At 33.2% G+C, this 23566-nt stretch overlaps 1 protein-coding gene across 1 annotated transcript; it reads right to left on the bottom strand.

Annotated features, from left to right (window-relative positions):
- Positions 1-7963: 7963 nt before the first annotated feature.
- Positions 7964-9472, bottom strand: LOC134694266 (uncharacterized). Its single transcript, XM_063555270.1, has one exon. It carries the CDS (start codon positions 9470-9472, stop codon positions 7964-7966), a length of 1509 nt encoding a protein of 502 aa, XP_063411340.1.
- Between the last annotated feature and the right edge of the window lie 14094 nt (positions 9473-23566).

Below are 23566 nucleotides of genomic sequence, written 5' to 3'. Positions count from 1 at the left end.
ATAATATCAAAGAATGTTTCTGTTCTTTTTAATACAATTATATTGGTTACTGTAGAACAGATTTAGCGTTTTGTGAGTTTATACATATTGATCTTGTGAGTAATTTTACATGATTAAAATTCTTTACCAAGATAAACAACTAGTGTATGTATATTTATGGGCATTGGTTTCCCCGTTTGAAGGGTTTAACACTTGTCATTTTGGGGGACTTTTATAGCTTGCTGTTCGGTGTGAGCCAAGGTTCCTTGTTAAGGTGGCTCGTGGGTACAAAAATTTTAGCAAAAAAATAAACCTTAATTTTTTCATTACAAATTTTATTTGTTACACTATTAGTTGTTACTTTATGATATGGTACAAAAAACAACCCCAAAAAATTATTTGGTTTGGCCCCAGATGACTTTAAAAATTAAAAAAGCTCCAAATTATCTCCCTTTGGTGCAAAAATGCCATTTTTTTGGCCTTAAATTTTAAATATCTTTTTTAACTCATCGGTGACCTATATTTTTTATTATTGTTTTCAAATAAGCTGTACATAAACTTAATAATAGTAAAATTTAAGGGATTTCTTATATTAGGTTATTTTTTTATTTCGATATTTCCTCTTTTTCTCCTATTAGTTCAACAGAAAAAAAGGACATTAACAAAAATGTATGCTTCTTCCAGAGGCAGATTTTAGCTTAAATGAACGGTGACCCCATTTTTTTATTTCATTTTTCTTTTAAGTATATGATAAAGTACATTTATGAAAAAATACAGCTAAATCCTATATTAGAAAAAAAAAATCATTTATACCCAGGAGCCCCCTTAAAGGCTGTACCTTGATCTATAATGGTTTACTTTTATAAATTTTAACAATGGATAGAGAGTTATCTCATTGGCACTCATACCACATATTCCTATATATCGATCAAATCAGATTTTATTGTAACATTTTGGTAGAAACCCATTCAACGCATCGATATCCGATACTAATCGATAAGAATATAATTTAAAGTATAGAATATTTTCTTTTTTATTTAGAATTTATGATACTGGCTTCATTTTTCCGTTCTGAAAATCATAACACAAATAACATTTTAAGCGTTGGTTAAAAGTTTTGCGACATCAGAACTTCGGAAATTCGTAAATTTAGTATTTTTTTGTTTAATGCCGGAATGAATGCCGTTCAAATGTTATAGATTAGGAGGCACCTTTGCTTTCTACATTAATTATGTCAAAAAGTAATTATATGCAAAGAATAAGAGAAAATAAAGTACTTGTAGAATGCAGTAATAATAACTAACGAATTTACAAACTTTTTAGAAATGATGTCCAAATTGGCCATCATCATCATAATACAAAGATCAGAATTAATGGAACAAAATCATATACAGATACTGTACTTTTTTCATGTATCGAACTGATAAAAAAATACTACCTAGAAAAAGGCCCATGCTTTGTATTGTACTAACGGGATAAAAATAACGAATAATATGTTTTCAACAATAAAAAAATGGTTTGGACTTTAACGGTGCTTTTTTGTGGACTTTAGCGGAACTTGCTATTGTGGACTTTAACGGCGTTTTCTTGTGGACTTTAGCGGAGGTCATTTTGTGGACTTTAGCGGAAAGTTTGTGGACTTTAGCGGCGTTGTGGACTTTAGCGGAAATATGTTGTGGACTTTAGCGGTGTTGTGGACTTTAAAGGAATTGTGGACTTTAACGGTGCCACACAGCTGTTTATTTTGTTCTTTATTTTTTTTTTACAAATTTGTCAGAGACAATAACAATAAAAAGCAAGGACTAAACAAAGAATCATAAAACCGAAAGACATTTACATCAACAGTTACAAATAATATATAAGAAACAACACGAACTTCACTAAAAACGGGAGTGAAATCAGGTGCTCCGGAAGGGTAAGCATTTCCTGCACAGGGATTGACATCAAATGCAATGCAATTTCCAAATGGCACAACTCTTTTAAGGAATAGTTGATATGCCCTGATTTTCTAACGTGTCAATACGTTATTAGTTTTATAAAAATTTGGCAAGAATTGTATACTTGAAAAATCTAATTAACCACCAGAAGGACATAAAAGACAGACAGAGGCATGGACGTGCGATATTTCATGTACTCCACAATGCGTCGCACTGTGGTGAAAAAATATGTATAGGTATTTAACCAATAAAACTACGATATGAGAGATGTATTTGGATTTTTATCGCAACTTGTACCCCTCCCCCCCTCCAAAAAACAGCATTTAAAACTAAAGAGAAAATATACAAAAGTGCAAGATTATAAAAGTGACTTGCTTTGAAATCGTAATTTCGGTGGGTAAAGTGTGGAATGTTAGGAGATAAACAGAAACAAACCCAAAGCTAAAAAGGGGGAGGGGGTTGGGGTGGTATATGTAATATGTCCAGTCCTTTCGGTATTATTCAATTGTTTTGTCAAATCAAAAATTTCAAAATTATGGTATTGTTTCTCTGTCTGCATGGACAAAATCATCCTTTAGCAAATTGAAGATTCTCCTTGATAAGACTTTGATTTGTTTTCTGTTAAAATGAAAATAAAAGGAGATGTCGTGTAATTGCCGATGTGACATCTCTCCACAAAAGACAAACATGACACAAAAATTACCAACTATAGGGCATCGTACGGTCTTCAACAATGAGAAAAGCTCATACTGCTTAGTCAGCTTTAGAAGGCCCCGAAATGACAATATAAAACAATTCAAACGAGAAAACTAGCAGCCTAATTTATGTACAAAAAAGAAAGTTCCGTTTTCAGGAAAAGACCTCATGTTAGTAACCTTTATGTTATGATCCAGTGGAAACAAGTTTTTCAAGTGAACTTCGAAACTGTACAGGAGCTTATTTTTTTTTTACAATTGCAATCATTGACCTTAAACATGGTTTATTGTAAGACAAAAACAAACAAAACTGAGACATACAACGCGAATCATTTTCTATAGAAAAGTTACGGTATAAAATCTGACCGTATTTTAAGTTATCTCGTTTTCAAAGTTTTGATAATAATCAACCTTATTAATGAACTATTCGTATCGCTGTTTTTTTAGTTCTGGGACGTTTAAATCCAAGTAAGGATGGGAAATTGATCCCGTCTGTTTAAGATATTGAATAAAAAAAAAAAGGACACAGCCAAGATTCCTCAATTTAAACTAATATGAGTAAAAGGAATTGTGGGATACACGTCAATGAGACAGCATTCGAACAAAGAAAACAACTACAAAATGTAAGAAAGTAACCCTCTTTGATCATCTCATACAATGATAGTTGTCAGTAGGTCACTATGTCAAGCTCTGAATGGTCTGAGTCTTAATCTGATGTTCAGTAGTTGTCGTTGGTTGATGTTGTTCATAAGTTTTTTCTCGTTTCTTGTTTTTTTATATAGATTATCTCGTTGGGTTTCCCGTTTGAATGGTTTTACACTAGTTATTTCTTGTGCTCTCTATGGCTTACTGTTCGGTGTTAGTCAAAGCGACGTGTTGAAAATCAAAATTACTATGACCTTTAATGTTTTTTTCATTTACAAATTGTGACTTGGATGGAGAGTTGTCCCATGACATTAGCACCCGTATGTAACATCTGTGTATATCTATAGAATACTTTTAACTCCCGAAAGTAATATATATTTACAATAGTGAATGTGTCCTATCTCCCAGATTGCTTAGTGTATAATACATTACATAGTCGCATGTTCATTTATGAAAATAGCCTACTTTAACTTACTGCAATGACTATTTTGTATCAGGTTTAACCTATAAATTAAATATGAAAAGAGAAATGGTGGAACGCTTTTCTTTTGTACCTACAGAGCTTTTGTGTCATCTTTATCCGCCCGTTTCCCCCTCATTTTCAATATTGTATCATGAAAAAGGACAATTTATACGACGGTCAATTCCTCTTCCGTCTTTTAAATGTAATGATATTTCTTTATTTTTCTTCAAATAAGTTCACTTGTTTATTAGGAACTATGATTCTAGGTGATTTAACACTTGATATTGAAGATGCATGATCTCTATATTCAATTTTGTAATTTTAAACTTGTGTCATCCAATATAAACAGTGAGTTTAATTTGTTTATACGGAATAGTTCTGTTTTAATTAGGAATCACATTTGCTACATGGTATATAAGACTAACAAAAACAATAAATAAAAAGTTGAAACTTAACTTTTCTTTTTCCCCGTTTAATTGAATACGGGTTAAAAACTTCAAACAAAATGTTAACGTCAGTTTCCACTTTGTTAATTGCACATATGAATGAAATATTTCATTTCGATTGTTTTTGTGAAAATTGATAAAAGGCCAATTAGTTAAAAGAAAAGAAATAAATTATCCGTCAATACATCTAAAAACTAGACTAAAATATCGTCATCAAACATTGTTAAAGGCACATAAAAATGATCTCAATTCGACCTTGTCGTGGCTAGTAATTTTTCTTTAATTGATATTTTTTATTGGTTTATTTTGATAGAAATTATTCTTTTTACTTTTTCTTGAAAGATTGAGAATGTTTACTTGGTAATCTTTCCCGGAAATGAAGATCAAAAAGAAGCTTTCAAAGTAATTTTAATATCTATAGTTACATTGTAAGCACAAAATTGACGATTTCCCTCTGCATTTCAAAAGACTGATTATTTTCATATTACCGACTTTTGACATCGGATTGTATAACTTTTCGACAGGTTACCATATCTGTGGTAGGACATCCTGGTACTCGGTCAAGTAAGAGCTACCTACAGAAGTAAAATCAAATACATAAACAGTACAAATTTTTCTTTTTTTTTTCTTTCTTTTTTTTGGGGGGGGGGGGGGGGGGGTTACTATTTTCCTGAAAGAACGTGCCAACTGAAAGCTTGATTTTACATTTTTACGTTTCTCTTACTTGAAATTGTATTAGAATGTTAAACCAACGAAGTCGGTTTCCTGTTTAAAAGATATCAACTTCGTAGTCAAAAGTCAGTATTATAACAAATAGTCTATAAATGTCAAGACTGGAAGTTCGAATTAGAAAATTAAAAAGCATGCGCAGATTCGAGTTTTGCAAGTTATCGAACATTGCCATACTTCATTCTAAATTTATTATAGTTAATTTGATAAGATAAATTGTTAATTGGAAAAGTTTAAAAACAACACCAACCCGACCCAAAAAGAAACAAACAACAGAAGGTCGTCCCAAATGAGTCGTCAATACAGCAAGAAAAATTCACAGCCGTATATAAATGAAAATTTTAGAAAAAGACCCACATCGTTCACTCTTTTCATTTTAATTAATTTATTTTTAGTCAATCAATAAAACATTGCAAATACGTTCCATAGGAGTCCATTATTTTTATGTCCGCCTTTCATACCAAATATGCTTAGGTTCATGATTTTACACCATAATAAAGTTTTAAAAAGAAAGAAGTCAATTCTTAATTATTAATCAACTTCTGTTCATGTATAACAGGAATCTGATAATCAGTAGTTGTGGTTTGTTGATGTGGTTCATAAGTGTTTCTCGTATAATATATATATTAGACCGTTGGTAGTCCAGTTTGAACAGTTTTACACAAGTTTACCTTTATAGCTTGCTGTTCGGTGTGAGTCAAGACTCCGTATTAAAGACAATACTGTGACCTATAATACCTTTGATAATTGCAAAATAAATTTACACAACTGGGTCGATGCCACTGCTGGTTTTGTCCCCGATGGTATCACCAGCCTAGTAGTCAGCATTTCCGTGTTGACATGAATATCAATTATATTAATAGATAACGTTAGCAGCATTTGGCACAGTTTTTTGGAATTACTTGTCCTCAATGCTCTTCAACTTTTTACTTGTTTGGCTTTATAACTATTTTGATCTGAGCGTTACTGAAGAGTCTTATGTAGATGAAACGCGCGTCTGGTGTATTAAAATACAATCCTGGTACCTTTGATAATTATCTGTATGCTATTAGCTCAGCCTCAACTAACAGTGTTGTTGTTGTTCGAAGGCCATTTGAAAGGTCACGTGGTCTTGTGGAGATCGTCTGCTTTTTAATGTTCAGGTTTGAGCATTCCTGATGAAAGTATATCCGGAAAAAAATATCAAACTTATTATAAATATAATATCAAATTGATTAAATTAAAGGCTTCTTTGGATTGAAAACAACCTTAAATTTCATATCAGTGCTGGAAATGGCTTTTATGACAATCACGGTGAAAATCATTTCTACTTAAATGTAAAGTATTTTAAATTCGGGGTCATTTTTGTTTAAGATTAGCGCATTACATTTATTATTGTTTTCAATTAATATTACGAGATTTTATAATTTTATAAATTTTGGCAAACACTCTTATAGGATATCAAATGTATTATTTTGTCAGCCAGTTGTGCATTAAGCAGAAGTAAAATTATCAGTAGCGCTCTGATAGAAAGTTTCTCTTAAGAGAATGGGTTTCTCTGCTTATGATTGCAGTTCCTTTCTTACAATAATTTTATCCCTAAAAATTAGCTCGACACGACTTTTACTATCTAAATATATTGACTACTTGTTTTAGATAATACTACTTTCTTAACGTATCTCTCCTTAGTTAGGATCGTGTGACACTGTGGTTGTCATTTGTTTATGCCTTTCATATTTGTTTTTCCAAAACTTAAATGTTGTAACTAATGCTGTTAGTTGTTGTAGTATGACATATTCGCGGTTTTCATGTCGAGCCATTACTTTGTGAATAAACAGTATTTCTTTGGTTTTTATGCTCCATTTCTGGGCATTATGATTTATGGTCTGTACGTCCGTCCCTCCGTTTGTCCGTCCGTTTGTCCGTCCGTCCGTTCGTCTGTCCGTCTGTTCGTCCCTCCGTCCTTCCGTACGTCCGTTCCCCTATCTGACTGTCTGTCCCGCTTCAGGTTAATGTTTTGGTTAAAAGTTTTTGTCGTGGTAGTTTTTGCCGAAGTTGAATTCCAATCAACTTGTTTCACATGTTTCTTATGATGTGATCTTTCTGATTGTAATGCCAAATTTCTATTTTCATGGTCCACTTAACATAGAAAATCATAGTGCGGATGGGGCATCCGTGTACCGGGAACATATTATTGGTTAGAATTGTTGGAGGCCATTCGGTTACCTATACATTACTTTCCGCTCTATAGATAAAAGAATAAACAAAATCATTGGTTTTTAAAAGCCAGCCTTTGATCTTATTTTTTAACAACTGGTGCAATTTTTATGTGTTTAATTTCAATGAGGAATCGTTCAGATATTTTTTTTTAATATTTGATCCAACTATAGAAGTCTCAAATTACTAACTTCAATGTCGGTCTTTCATGAACTGAAATAGAATGTGTGACCGAACTACGCATACCCACCTGTTTAGTGCTCTATTCTTCCTCTTTGTGTAAGTTTAAAAAGTTACTACTTACTAGTACAAAAAACTATCAATATATTTTTCTAGATTTTTGAATGTGTCATTATTTATTAAAAAGTCTCATATTCATTACACTTCATATCTAAATAAATATTGTATCACTCTTGGTATTGTTCAAATTGTCAGTAAAGGTAAATTTGAAAGCGTTCTAAACAAAATTAGATAACTGGGTTACATAAATCAATTTGTCATTAGATATAAAACTCATTGATTCTTAAAAGTCTGCTATTCATTACACTTCATAATTAAATAGGTATTATTGATTCACTCTCGGTATGGTTTAACAGCTAAATCTGAAAAGTTTCAAGCAAGAGTAAAATTAGAAAATTCGGCTACATAAATCAATTTGTATTTAACATATAAAAGCTTATTGTTTATCTTTCGGTTAATCACCAATTCTTACAGTCATTTTAGTGTTCATTAGCCAGTGTTCATTTGGGTTTTATAAATATTGACAGATTCACCATTGTGATTGAAGACTAGAAGTTCTTTTGATTCATTGTTGGAAGATATACCAGACGGTAAATCGATGCCATCGTCTGCTGTCAAGACAATGTCATGTTTCTATCCATCATTAGATATTCTATGTATGTTGTTTGATAACCATCCTGATACAAACACATCACCACGTTCATCTACAGCTACACCCCCAGCATGTTCCGGGTCAGGACTGTTGTATATCTCACGTTCTTTTCCGTCCGAAGAAACTAAGAATACTTTACTACTATTAAAGTCAGTACAATAGACATCACCATCATGATTAGCACAAATATCACAAGGATCAAATGTTGTTTGTATTTCTTTAAGAACTTTACCATTGATATTCACAATGGTTAGAGTGTAAGATTTATTTTTTACCCATATCTTTTCATTTACACTGGTGATTCCATAACAGTTTCCTTCAACTTTAATTGTCCTTCCAGGCTTCAATGATGTCAGGTCGATGATCTGGATACCTTTATCATCTACAGATACTACAACATGGTTTTTGTCATATAAGCTTATGTTGTGTGGTGTATAATACAAATCAATCACGCTGGAGTCCGATCCATCAAGTTTACAAACAAAAAGTTGTGTGCCCTGGTATTGACAGAGTAGTAACCTATCATCAGGAATAAAGCATCCTCTGATGATACATACTTCATTCCCTAATATCGTGGTCTGGAATGAATGTGTCAGTGATAACTTTCTTTCGTCTTTCACTAGAAATTGACCTTGTTGATCGATATCTAGTACAGGCATTTGGACTTGAACATTGTCTACCGTTATTTTACCTAAGTCTGGAACTAGGTTCTTAATTTTCGACTCAAATTCTGACGGATTATATTTAAGTATCGGAACAGTAGCTGTTTGGATTTCTCTGATTTCTAATTCTTTCTGGTAAGCTTTTGTATCTAGAAATTTTACCACCTGGAATAAATGAACTTCTGATGTAAGTTGCTTCAGTGAATGTAGATCACTTTTCCATGTAGACAGCAAGTCTGCACTGGATTGTATGCTATCTTTATTTCGGGACACACTCTCAGTACAATTTTCATACTTAGAATCAATACCTTTATGCATCTCTGCTTCTAACGTATCTAAATGAGCAATGACTTTCTGTTTGATTTCAGACACCCTTGTCTTTATTTTGGTACGACTCTTTTCCAAATCTACAAGTGTTTTTTCACTTTGACTCCTTCTGTTCTCTGTAACTTGACATAGGTTTGAAATCCTTCTCTCTACATCAGAAATAGCGGTACCATCTTTCACGCCTCTTGCAGCTTTTTCAATTGAAATGATAGACTTGCAATTTTGATGTGATATCGGAACACATGACACGCAGACTACCTTGTCATGTTGACAGCAGTACAGTGCAATCTTTTGATCTGGATGATTGTCGCAGTTCTTGGACAATGTAAGAAGTGACGAACTGAGTTGTTGTATCTCTTTCATTGGTACTATCTTGTGAGGCGGGGACATCCTTTCGTGAACTCTAGAACACGTCTTGCATACAAGTTCACTGCACCAAGATACAGCTGGAATGTCTTCATCACTACGCTGACAACCAGCACAGAATTTACTGTCCGCCATTCTGTAAGAATAAAAAAACATAGCGTCTGCAGTTAAGATATTCACTTAAAGAATGAAAAGTGTTGCGGCCTTCTTTGACCTCATATGGTCTGTAAAATATAAAATTTAACATAGATAGTATTTTATCTTATTGCATTTTTCAGAAGAAAAGATATAAAAACATTTTTATCCTTTTAAAGCGAGAGTGATCACTCTGACCTGTCCCAACTACTTATCAGATAATAGCTGAATAACTGCAAGTACAATTACAGTACATCAAGTTCTCCATATTATATAAGACAACATGATAGTTTGTGACACTACAAAATATATTTCACATTATTAAGAGTGTAAAGAATTTCTAGGAATAAATCTTTTGAAAAAATAAAATATCAGTTGGAATAAATAGACGAGTAAAAAGGTAAAGAACATAGTACGGAAATATAATATTGTTATCTTAATATCGTAAGAAAACATCAAATAGTGAAAATAATGAACTCTTATAACAATTAAAACAAATGGGACTCGGGAGGGGATTCCGTGCATTAGCGTCTTTGGTCAAGACAAATGTCAAAAACATTGTCACACATAATATCGATTCGTATTTATCACAGATTAACACTGTCATTTTTGATGTGAAGTAACTACATGTATAAGCAAATTCAAGGGGAAAATTGGTATATGAACACAGCTTTAGTGTTTGCGTGTTCATTATAATGTCCCCATATCTTTTCATTATAATGCAGAAACGAATAACGTCTTTCTTGAAAATGTCAGTATACTACAAATGAAGGGCGAAAGATACCGTGCAGAGGAAAAAGTAAAATCACAAAAATACTGAACTCAGAGGAAAATCAATTTGGAAAGTCCATAATCACATGGCAACATCAAAAAAACAAAACGCATCAAAAACGAATGGACAAGAACTGTCATATTCCTGACTTGGTACAGGCATTTTCAAATGTAGAAAATGGTGGATTAAACCTGGTTCTATAGCGCTAACTCTCTCACTTTAATAACAGTCTCATCAAATTCCGCTACATTTAAATGATGCGTTAAATAAACAGTCACAATTAATAAAATAGTAAAAATATGGGTACATCAGTCATCATCGTATAACAATTTTAAAAGGAAAAATTTAACAGGACACAAAAACATCTACTATCTACGAACACATGGATTGATTTGAGTGTCTGACGTCAGAAAAATTATATACGTCACATAAATTTGTCGTTCAATGTGCATACAAACAATTTAAAAATTTACATAGGCAATGTACGCATACAGGGTTAAAAAATCAAAAGTATGTAAGAATAAATTACAGAAATAGACCGAGATTCAAACTAGTCCAAAAGTTATACATAGAATTTATGAGAATCCAAAACTTTTAAAAGGAACAATTTAACAGGACACAAAAACATCTACTATCTACGAACACATGGATTGATTTGAGTGTCTGACGTCAGAAAAATTATATACGTCACATTCAAACTCAAAGATAGAAAATAAACAGACAACGTCGTGGATAAAAAAGAAAATAATCAGACAACGCCGTGGCTAAAAAGAAAGTAAACAAACAACGCCGTGGCTAAAAAGAAAATAAACAAACAACGCCGTGGCTAAAAAGAAAATAAACAAACAACGCTGTGGCTAAAAAGAAAATAAACAAACAACGCCGTGGCTAAATAGAAAATAAACAAACAACGCCGTTGCTAAATAGAAAATAAACAAACAACGCCGTGGCTAAAAAAAACAAAACAAAAAACAACAACGTGGCTAAAAAGAAAATAAACAAACAACGCCGTGGATAAAAAGAAAATAAACAGACAACGCCGTGGCTAAAATGAAAAATAAACAGACAACGCCGTGGCTAAAAAGAAAATAAACAAACAACGCCGTGGATAAAAAAGAAAATAAACAGACAACGCCGTGGCTAAATAGAAAATAAACAAACAACGCCGTGGCTAAAAATAAAATAAACAAACAACGCCGTGGCTAAAAAGAAAATAAACAGACAACGCCGTGGCTAAATAGAAAATAAACACAACGCCGTGGCTAAAAAGAAAATAAACAACCAACGCCGTGGCTAAAAAGAAAATAAACAGACAAAGCCGTGGCTAAATAGAAAATAAACAAACAACGCCGTGGCTAAAAAGAAAATAAACAAACAACGCCGTGGCTAAAAAGAAAATAAACAGACAACGCCGTGGCTAAAAAGAAAATAAACACAACGCCGTGGCTAAAAAAAAAAAGACAACGCCGTGGCTAAAAAGAAAATTAATAGACAAGGGCGTGGCTAAAAAAGAAAAAAAAACAGACAACGCCGTGGCTAAAACAGAAAGAAAATCCAGACAATTCAGTATCTCATTTAGAAATAAAAACACCTCAAAATGCCTTTGCATGTAGTTTTCAAATAATCATAACATACATACTTTTTATATGTTATTTTCGAAATTGCGGTTTGTAAGCTACTTTGAACAACCTTGGTGACCGACGTAAACAAACAATTTGTATTGTCATCTTTATCATTAGAAGTTTTACTTTTCTATTATAAATATGATTGTTTGATTTAACTTACCTATCCAGTTTGTTTAAAACAAAAACTTTGTCTTTTGCTTTTATCAATCAAGGTAACTTGAAATTACTTTCGTTTTCAGTGGAAATTCCCATTCAATTAAAGGGAGATTTTTTAAATGCTCCAAAGGTGATTTGACTGAATCGGTGGTTAAATTTAAATCGCATTTGTATTAATGTTGATAAAAAGAAAAAGATATTTAAAGACCGTGAAGCTAACCAGTTTGTGAGTACAATTATTTATAGTAAATGGGTCATTACAAATGTTCTGTCGCTTATATAGTTGCCTTAATGGTTACACAACATACCGTTTAGCGGGTTATTTTTGCGTGTTCAGATCTGTATATAGGGCGTACATCTACCCGAAACATATGACAAGAAAAGGGAAATATATTATTTTTTGCACCATAATTAAATTGATTGCAAGCTTTGTATATACTAAATTACACATCTTTAATAAACAGTGATTTCATGGGAATGGGAATGGGCAGGGATACATTAGCGGTGTCTTAAGAGCGGCGTATAGTGAGAACATCCACCCAAAAGATAAGAATTTAAAGGGAACTCAGTAATCAACAAATCAATCTATGTTTATCTTCGAAAAAATAGTAGCTTATATTCAATTCCTGGATTACTATGCATTAATACATGTACCTGTGTCAGGAAACCAAGTTTTATCTGAAAAGCATGTGAATGTCTGAACAATCAAGTCGTTCAGTCATGTTCACTTCGCTTGAAATTATTCCAATACTGATTAGATACTTTTCAGAAAAAAATACGTATGATGTTGGTTTCTGCAACTAAAATCAAAAGGATACTGAAAGTCTAGGCATAGACTGAACAGTTCTTAACCGACAACAACCAGATTGTCTAAACAGTGCTGAATTTACCTCAAAGAAATTGAAAGACTAACAATTACTTAAGGATAGACCTTGGGTCATGGCGATAACTCTTTATACCAGTTATGCGTTTGTAAAAGTCAAGTTTCGTCAATATTTTTTAAGCATTTCCCTGAAGCAGACGGGAAATTCTATGTAACCTAGAACTTTATAATGTATATATGAAAATTGTACATTAGAAAATTATATTATGAACCTTGCTTTGTGCTAGTATGCTAGTTTGCACTAAACATAAAGACATTTCTCTTAACACGTTTTTGTATCTTCGACTAATTTAACGCTTGATTTGACCTGGCTTTGGGAATTTATAACCTATAAAAAAAATGGCAAAAAAATGTATTAAAATCTGTTGTTTGACCTGTCTAGGAATTGAACATATAACCTATTAACCTTCTTGCGGCACACAACTAGGAGACTATTCAGACGGAATGTACAATGAAAATGTCTTGTGGCACAAAACTAGAAGACTATCCGGACAGATTGTACCATCAAATTTTCTTGCGGCACACAACTAGGAGACTATCCGGATATATGTACAATCAAAACTTCTTGCGGCATACAACTCGTAGACTATCCGGACAGAATGTTCAATCAAAACTTTTGTTTTGTGCCCTTTATAGCTTTTTGTTCGGTTGGAGCCAATGCTTCGTTTTGAGGCCATACTTTGATCTATGGTAGTTTACTTTTACAAATTGTGAACTGTGTGGAGAGTTGTCTCAATGACACTCATACCACATTTTCGTATGACGCTCATATTAAAAAAAGTTAAAAAGGCCTTGTTACAATTTGAAAAATGTAAACCATTATATCTGTTCGGCATCTATTCACATGTTGGTTTTCTTTTATTGTTTATATTGTATTTCATAGAATTTATTTTAATCTAAATACTATTAAAGTATTCAATTGTTTTATTTACTCTTACTCTTTCACTTACTCACTCTCAAACATTTGTGTAACCGTTCACCCGCTCATCCATCTAATTCTCTAACTTGTCTTTTCGCTCATTCTACCACTTACTTTTATCCCCGTTCTCTAGCTTGTTCATACACACAGCTTCTCGCTCACTCATCGCTTGATCATCCACTAACAACTCACGTTTTCTCTCGCTGACTCATGAAGATACTCTTCACTCATAATTCTCTAACTGTTCCATTTACTCAATATGTTGTACTCTCGCTCTCGCTCACTCTCTCTTGCTTACCTACACTCGCTCTGTTCCACGCTGTCCAACTCTCTCCTACTCTCGCTCTTTTCTACTCTCGCTCTGTTCTACTCCCGCTCTGTTCTACAGTCGCTCTTTTCTACTCTCGCTCTGTTCTACTCCCGCTCTGTTCTACTGTTGCTCTGTTCTACTCTCGCTCTGTTCTACTCCCGCTCTGTTCTACTGTCGCTCTGTTCTACTCTTCGCTCTGTTCTACTCTTGGTCTTTCCCACTCTCTCAATCGCTCTGTTCTACCCTCGCTCTCTATCTCTCTCTCTTGCTGCCTACCTACTCTTGCTTACCCACTCTTGCTTACCTACTCTTTGCTTCACTCCTTAGAAACTGATGCAGGCTTGATATGTTCCTGTGCAATCTGCAGCCGAGCAGGAGATACATCATAGCGGTGTCTGGAACAGGCAGTGCTTATGTTGTGCTCAGTTAAGACTATGAATGAACAAGTCCATCTATTCAGGAACACATCACTGCCGACCAGTATCCGACAAAGATCGGCACCCTCACCTTCAGTTAGACTTCATTATTAGAGGAGTAAATCATTATCTTGGACGTGAGACATTTTATTTCAATAAAAAATTATGTTTGCTGTGGTATTTTTCCAATTTATTAATTGCAGTTTAATCTTCATAAAGGAATTGTATGTTATGTTGCTATCATTTGCAAAATGGTTGTTTAACAGTCTATTCACTTTTTTAGTGTAATTGGCTGAAGAGGTTTCAATTGTTTAATAACGGAGAAAATTACATCTAGGCATATTAAGGGGTGATAACTATAATTGATTGTTTTTAAATTCAAAAGAATTGAGAACGTGTTACATGTAATCAACACCTCCTTTCGTGTTCGAACTGGTTTCTTGATAGAAATTAGTTAAAAACCATCCACTGTCCTGACAGCGAATCGGTATTACATATTGAGAATTCCGATTGGACTTAGCATTGTTATATTTTTGTTTTAACTCTCGAAAGGTATGTCATTTGGTATAGCCTTATGAATCCTGACCATTAACTTGTCATTTTGAGGAGTATCATCAATTGACCTAGAGTTCCCAACCGTTCCCAGCCTTTCAAATGCATCCTGGCATTTTTTTTTTTTTTTTTTTGTTACGTTTAGCAACCAACAATCAATCAATCAATTATGTTTTTGTTTTTTCGGAGGGGGTGTAGAGTTTGTGTTGCTCAATCTGTAATTTCCAATGTAGTGTGTAGTGTTTTGTGTTTATAAATTATCCGTCTCCTCGTCTTTTATTGTTTGTCCATTGAGAAGTCTGTCTTTCTTTAACATATAGTATTTCATTCGCACTATGGTATCCCCCCTCTTTTATTATTTCTGCTCTTCTGGTATCAAAAAGAGAATTTCACGAAAGAGAAAGGCGAACGTTACCAAACGGGAAATGAAAAACTCACAAGTCAAAGACAACGGACAACGCCAATCCAAAATACGAAATATGACAAAAGACAAACAACATTCTACTTAAACACATTTATGTTAGGTAAAACAAATTCAATTTAAGCAATAACATAACTGAATATTAAATAAACACAATGTTAAACACTACCGAACTTTTAAAATATCAAACAGACGCAGTTCTCGATAATACAGAACTATAAATTAAATAAACGCAGTTTTTGATATAGCAAAACTATATAAACTAAACAGACGCAGTGCTCAACATTAAAGAATTATAAATTAATCAGACGCAGTGCTCAAAATTACAGAACTATAAATGTAACAGACGCAATGCTCAACCTAAGAGAACTATACATTAAACAGACGCAGTGCTCAACATTACAGAACTATAGATTAAACAGACGCAGTTCTCGATATTCCGTTCGTCCGTTCTTCCGTCTGTCCCGCTTCAGATTATAGTTTTGGTTAAAGTTTTGGTTAAAAACCAAAAAACAATTTTGGAGGTACTTTTTTATGAAGTTGAAGTTTAATCAACTTGACACTTGGTACACATGTTCCCTATGATATGATATTTCTACTTTTAATGCGAAATTAGAGATTTTCCCCCATTTTCACGGTCAACTGAACATAGAAAATAATAGTGCGTATGGGGCATCCGTGTACTGGGGACACATTCTTGTTTCTAATTGTTGAAGGCCATTCGGTAACTTATACATTACTCTCCGCTAAATAGATGAAAGAATAAAAAAAAACATTGGTTTTGAAAAGTCAGCCTTTTGTCTTTATTTTTAATAACTGGTACTATTTTAATTTGTTTAGTTTCAATGAGGAAACATTCAGGTATTTTTTTTTTAAATATTTGATCTAATTATAGAAGTCTCAAGTTACTGATTCACAATTCGGTCTTTTATGAACTAAAATAGAATGTGTGAACGAAATATGCATACCCATCTTTACATTGTTCTTCTCTTCCTCTTTGAGCAAATTTGAAAAGTTACTTCCGACTAGTACAAAAAACCATATCAATATATGTTTCTAGATTTTTTAATGTGTTATTATTTATTATAAAAAGTCTCCTATTCATTACACTTCATATCTAAATAGGTATTGTATCACTCTCGGTATGGTTCAACAGTTTAATTTGAAAAAGTTTCAAGCAAAAGCAACATTAGAAAACTTGGTTATATAAACCAATTTGTCATTAAGATATAAAAACTTATGGTTTATATTTCGGCTAATCACCAATTCTCACATTTTAGTGTTCATTAGCCAGTGTTCATATGTGCATTGGGTTTTGTAAATATTGATAGATCTACGATAGTCCTTTACGACTAATAGTTCTTTTGTTTCATTGTTGTAAGATAAACCGGTCGGTCGATCGATGCTATCGTCTGCTGAAAAGACAATGTCACGTTTCTGTCCATCATTATATATTTTATATATGTTGTTTGATGTATATCCTGCTACATACACATCCCCACGGTCATTTACGGCTACACCATAAGAACCGTCCAGGTCAAGACTGCTGCATATTTCACGTTCTTTTCCATCCGAAGAAACTAAAAATACTTCATTACTGGCTATGTCAGTACAATATACATCCCCATCTTGATTGGCACATATATCATAAGGATCAAATGGTGTTTGTAATACTTTAAGAACTTTATCCACAATTGTTATAGTATTATATTGATTTTTTACCCATATCTTGTCCTTCACACTGGTGATTCACTACAGCTTCCTTCAATTTTAATTCTCCTATCAGGCTTCAATCATGTGAGGTCGATGATCTGGATATCTGCACCACCTACAGCTACTACAGCATAGTTTTTGTCATATAAACTTATATTTTGTGGTGCATAATCCAATTCAATCCTTTTGGAATTCGATCCATCAAGTTTACAAACAAAAAGATGTTTCTCCCTGTACCTACAGAAGAGTAACCTATCATCAGATATAAAGCATCCTCTAGTGATACCTACTTCATTTCCTAATTTTGTGGTCTGGAATGAATATATCAGCGACAACTTTATTTCATCTCTAACGAGAAAATGATATTGTTTGTCTATATTTAGTACAGGTTTTGGTACTTGGACATTTTCTACCGTTATTGTACCCAAGTCTGGGACTAGTTTTTTAATTTTCGACTGAGATTCTGACGGAAAAAATTTTAGTATCGGAACAGTAGCTGCTTCGATTTCTCTGATTTCTTATTCTTTCTGGTAAATTTTTGCATCGAGAAATTATACCAACTTGAATAAAAGAACTTCTGATGTGTGTTGCTTCAGTGAATTTTGATCACTTTTCCATGTAGACAGCGAGTCTGCGCTGGATTGTATGCTATTTCTGTTTCGGGACTCTCAGTACCATTTTTATACTTAAAATCAATATCTTTATGTATCTCTGTTTCTAACGTATCTAAATGAACAATGACTTTCCGTTTGATTTCAGACACCCTTGTCTTTAATTTGGTACGACTTTCTTCCAAATGTACAAGTGTTCTCTCACTTTGACTCCGTCTGTTCTCTGTAACTTGACATAGGTTTGAAATTCTTCTCTCTAGATCAGAAATAGTGTTACCATCTTTTACGCCTCTATCAGCTTTTTCAGTTGAAATGATAGAATTGCAATTCTGATGTGATACCGGAACACATAACACGCAGGCTACCTTGTCATGTTGACAGCAGTACAGTGCAATCTTTTGATCTGGATGATTGTCGCAGTTCTAGGACAATGTATGAAGTGAAGAACTCAGTTGTTGTATCGCTTGCGTTGGTATTACCTTGTGAGTCGGGGACATTCTTTGGTGAACTCTAGAACACGCCTTACATACAAACTCACAGCAGTCACTGCAACAAGATACAGCTGTAATGTTACAACCAGCACATAATGTATTGTCAGCCATTCTGTACGAATAGAAAAACATGGGATCTGCAGTAAAGATTTTCACTAAAACAATGAAAATGTTTGCGGCCTTCTTTGACCTCATGTGGTCTGTAAAGAGGTTTTGGTTAAATTTAGAAATGAGAATGGAAATGGGGAATGTGTCAAAAAGACAACAACCCGGTCATTGAACAGACAATAGCAGAAGGTCACAACATGTCTTCAATGCAGCGAAAAATTCCTGCATCCGGAGGCGTCTTTCAGCTGGCCCCTAAACACATGTATATACTACTTCAGTGATAATGAACGCCATACTGAACTCCAAATAGTACACAAAAAACTAAAATTTCAAATAATACAAGACTAACAAAGACCAGAGTCTCCTGACTTGGGACAGGCGCAAAATTGCGGCGGGGTTAAACATATTTATGATATCTCAACCCTCCCCGTATACCTCTAGGCAATGGAGAAAAGTAAACTCATAACAATACGCAAATTTAAATTCAGTTCAAGAGAAGTCCAAGCTGAACATAAATAGATATAGGAAGGTTTGGTATGAGTGCCAATGAGACAACTCTCCATTCAAATAACTATTTATAAAAGTAAACCATTATAAGTCAAGGTACGGTATAGATAGAAGTTATCAAAGGTACCCGGATTATAAGTTAGTACGCCAGACGCGCGTTTCGTCTACATAAGACTCATCAGTAACGCTCATGTCAAAATATTTACAAAGCCAAACAAGTAAAAAGTTAGAGAGCATAGACATACATAGACATAGACGGTATTTTATCTTATTGCATTTATCAAAAGAAACGATATAAAAAAAAATATCCTTTAAAAGCGAGAGTGTTCTCTCTGACCTGTCTCAACTCCTTATCAGATAAAAACTTCAGAAAAAAAAAGAAATTTTATATTTATAAGTTTTTCTTTTCAAGAAAAAAAAAGAAATTAAGAATGAGACCAAAAACTAAATGTTACACAATTACAGTACATCAAGTTCTCCACGTTAAATAAGACAACTGGATGATAGTTTGTGACACTACATAATATATTTCACATTATAAAGAGTGTAAATCTTTTGAATAATTAAAATATCATATACTACAGTTGGAATAAATAGACGAGTAAGAATGTCTTAAATAATTTAAGAAAATTGGAAAGAAGATAGTACGGCAATATAATAATGTTATCTTAATATCGTAATATCGTAAGAAAACTTCAAATAGTGCAAATAATGATCTCAAGTAAGAATGCAAAAAACGCAATGTAGAGGGGAGTCTCTGCATAAGCGTCTTTGGTCCAGAGAAATATCAGGAATATTGTAAAAAAACAGCATCGATTCGTATTCAGAGAAAAATACTGTCACTTTTGATTTGGATTAACAGTTTATAGTAAAATCAAAGTGGAAATTGCTATATGAACATAGCTTTAGTGTTTGTGTGTTCATTATATGTCCCCATTTCTTTTCACCATAATGCAGAAAAAAAATAACGTCTTTCTTGAAAATGTCTGTATATTACAAATGAAGGGCGAAAGATACCATGCAGAGAAACTTTCAAACTCGTAGATAGAAAATAAACAGACAACGCCGTGGCTAAAAAAGAAAACGAAATCCAAACAATTCAGTATCTCAATTAAATATAAAAACACCTCAAAATGCCTTTGCATGTAGTTTTCAAAAATTGTTATATGTTATTTTAAAAATAGTGGTTTGACATCTACTATAATTAACCTTGGTTACCGACGTAAACAAACCATTTGTATTGTCATCGTTATCATTAAAGTTTTACATTTCTATTTTGGAGACTAGTATGATTGTTAGATTAAACTTACCTGGCAAGTTTGTTTAAAACAAAAACTGTGGTTTTTGTTTTTTATCAACCGAGGTAACTTAAATTTACTTTCGTTTTCAGTGGAAATTCCCATTCAATTAACAATGATTAAAGGGATATCATTTAAATGTTCCAAAGGTGATTCGACTGAATCGGCGCGTAAATTTAAATCGCATTCGTATTTATGTTGATAAAAAGAATAAGATATTGTAAGACCGAGTAGCTAACCAATTTGTGTTTACAATAGTAGATTGGTCATAAGAAAAGTGTTGTCCCTAATATAGTTGCCTTTATTGTTACACAGCATACTGTTTAGCGGGTTAGTGTTCAGAGCTGGGTATAGGGCGTATATCTACCCGAAACATGTGAAAAAAGGGAACTATGTTATTTATTACAATATAATTAAATTTATCAAAGGCTTTGTATTAATTACCTTACAAATCTTTAATAAACAATGAGTCCATTGAAATGGGGCGGGGAAACATTCACGGCTGGGTAAGAGCGGTGTATAGCGCGTACATCTACCCAAAAGATATGAAAAGAAAAGGGAACTAATTTATTAAAAAATCAATCTACGTTTATCTTCGATAAAATGAGTAGTGTATAAACGGACATTAAATTCCTGGATTACTGTGCATTGATACCGGTGCCAGGAAACCAAGCTTTATCTGAAATGATGTGAAAGTCTGAACAATAAAGTCGTTCAGTCATGTTCACTTCGCTTGACATTATTCCAGTACTGATAAGATGCTCTTCAGACAATTAATTATGATGTTGATGTATACTAGTACACACAGAAGATAACTGAAAAGTATTGACATAGACTGAACCGTGCTTAAAATACCTCAAGGAAATTGAAAGTTTTACAATTACTAAAGGGTAGACCTTGGTTCATGACCCAGATAATGCATATTTGTAAACATTGTAAAGGAACATTGTTTAGCAAAGCAAATCGTGCAAATTGAAGGGTAACAAAGCAATTAAACACGTATTAACAATTGATATTTCAATAATGTATTCAACTGTGAAATGTATGCATAATAAAACGCACATGAATTAATGACAGCTGATTCGAATAGAAATACACATAGTTATTTTCCGGCATTTGATGTCTTATCCTGGACGAAAAAAGTCTCAATTAAGCCAATAGCTGTTGCTGTATCTCAGCCTCATTATAATGCAACCAATCAGAATATATACGTGATAAGTAATATATTCAAGATGGCGTGTATTTCGACTGAAACTAATAGCTCCACACAGTTATGCGAAGCAACAAGACTTACTATGTACTGTGCGCACTTATCAACGATAGATCTGATACTTAACGTCCGTCGGCATGTGTTACAGACATTTAATTTAGAATGTTATATTGTGAACCTTGCTTTGTGCTAGTATGCAAGTTTGCACTGAACCTGATGACATGTCAAAGAGCACGTGTTTGTATCTTGGACTTATTTGAATCCTGATTTGACCTGGCTTTGGGAACTAGCCCATAAAAAATAAAAAATAAAAACTGTTTTAAAAAATTTGTTTGACCTGTCCAGGAATTAAACATTTAACCTCTTGCGGTGAAGATTCCATATTTGTTTTGTCGTTTATTGTTTTAATTTGAACATGCATTAGTATATAAATATTTATATATAGGCTGTTAGTTTTCTCGTTGGAATATTGTTTTACATTTGACTATGCGGTATATATCAACAGCCCAAAATTATCATTAACAACATATTACTAGGCATTCTGGCTTACTTAGCAATAGTTATGTGAGGATTTACGAAAACACTGTTGATAAACACCTGTCCGCATCAAAACTAAACAAAATACAAACCGTATTATAATGTTACTTTTTAGTTATTTTTAATATCATGAAGGCTTCCCTCCTTGTCAATTGTTACAATTATTCTGAGGGTGAACAATAACAAAGATCACAAAAACAAATCCCTAGTTAAGCCCGAGTTATGCCTCTTTGTGCGACGAATAACATATTTTAAACTAAAACTAACAAAAATATTAAAATCACACAATTTAAAATCTTCATAGTACCGATATATAGTGTTTGTTTTTTTAATTTTGATTCGGCTTATAAATAATTTTATGATGTACTTTTACAGACATCTAGTTTTAAGTCTTGAATCGACAGTTACATCCCATATCAAAATATCAAAAATGAAGGGTGTTCAAACCTTACCTTTCCGCAAAAATGCATTTATTCTAGGATTAATCATTTATTTGGCCGATCCATTTAGGTCGGGAATACGAACACGTTGTTGCTGAACGAAATTTTGTCTAATTTCTGAACGATCTCGCATTATTTTAACATTTCTTCATACATTATTTTTAAATTAATTCCGTCGTTTTCCAGGTTTCCGTAAACATAGCTTATTGTAAGACAAAGACAAACAAAACTGAGACATATCGAGCGAATCATTTTCTATAGAAAATATTGGGAGTAAAATCTGACCATATTTATCTCTCTTAAAATGTTTCGATGAGAAACAACCTTGTAAATGAACTTTAATTCATATCTCTAGTTTTCAGTTAAGGGGCACAGAAAAATTCTTCTCAAGATATTTAAAATAGAAATAAAATTAATGAAACAGGACAATGGCTAAATTCCTCAACCTACAAAGATGAATAAAAGGATATGTGGGATATACCGTATAGCAGGAAATGTTTGCGGGAGAAAATTTCGTGATTTTCATTGAATTAGGTATACAAAATATTTTGGCGGTTATAAATTTGGAGGATTTAAACTTTTATCAATACTTTTACATGTGCGCTTTTAAATTGGCGGAATTCATTTTGGCGATTTTGTTCTTTCCGCGAAAAATAAGAGAAAATAACCCTCTTTACGGTACGTCCAAACATAAAAATGGTTGCCTCCCTTGTCCATGGGACAGCAACCGAACAAAGAAAATAACTACAAAATGTAAGACAAGAACTATATATGTGATAGTCTCAAACAATGAAAGGTGTAAATATGTCATTACGTCAAGCTCTGAGTCGTCCGAGTCTATACAAGAAAACATTTAAAACTACTCATTAAGGAGCTACCGTTTGTATTACTGGGAGAGGGGATGGTGGGGCTTGGATAAAAAAAATTGTCCTGCATTTGTTTAGTTGTAATCTCTGTCCTGCGTTTTAATTTATCACTCTATTTGGTCTAGTTTTTTTAGTATAGTTTTCTGATTTGTTTACATAAAATGACACCCTGCCTTATTTTTTTCTCAAAAATCATGTCCTGCCTTTTTTTATCTCATCCTAACTCCCCCTCCTCCACCTTTGAAAACCAAATGGTGGA

The sequence above is a fragment of the Mytilus trossulus genome, chromosome 13 (assembly GCF_036588685.1).
Source record: "Mytilus trossulus isolate FHL-02 chromosome 13, PNRI_Mtr1.1.1.hap1, whole genome shotgun sequence".
Lineage (NCBI taxonomy): Eukaryota > Metazoa > Mollusca > Bivalvia > Mytilida > Mytilidae > Mytilus > Mytilus trossulus.
Note: the sequence above shows the minus strand (reverse complement) of the source record. Positions and strands in the feature narration are given on the sequence as shown.

Excerpts from the sequence above, each read along its gene's own strand:
- LOC134694266 (XM_063555270.1), bottom strand. The coding sequence starts at position 9,472 with ATGGCGGACAGTAAATTCTGTGCTGGTTGTCAGCGTAGTGATGAAGAC.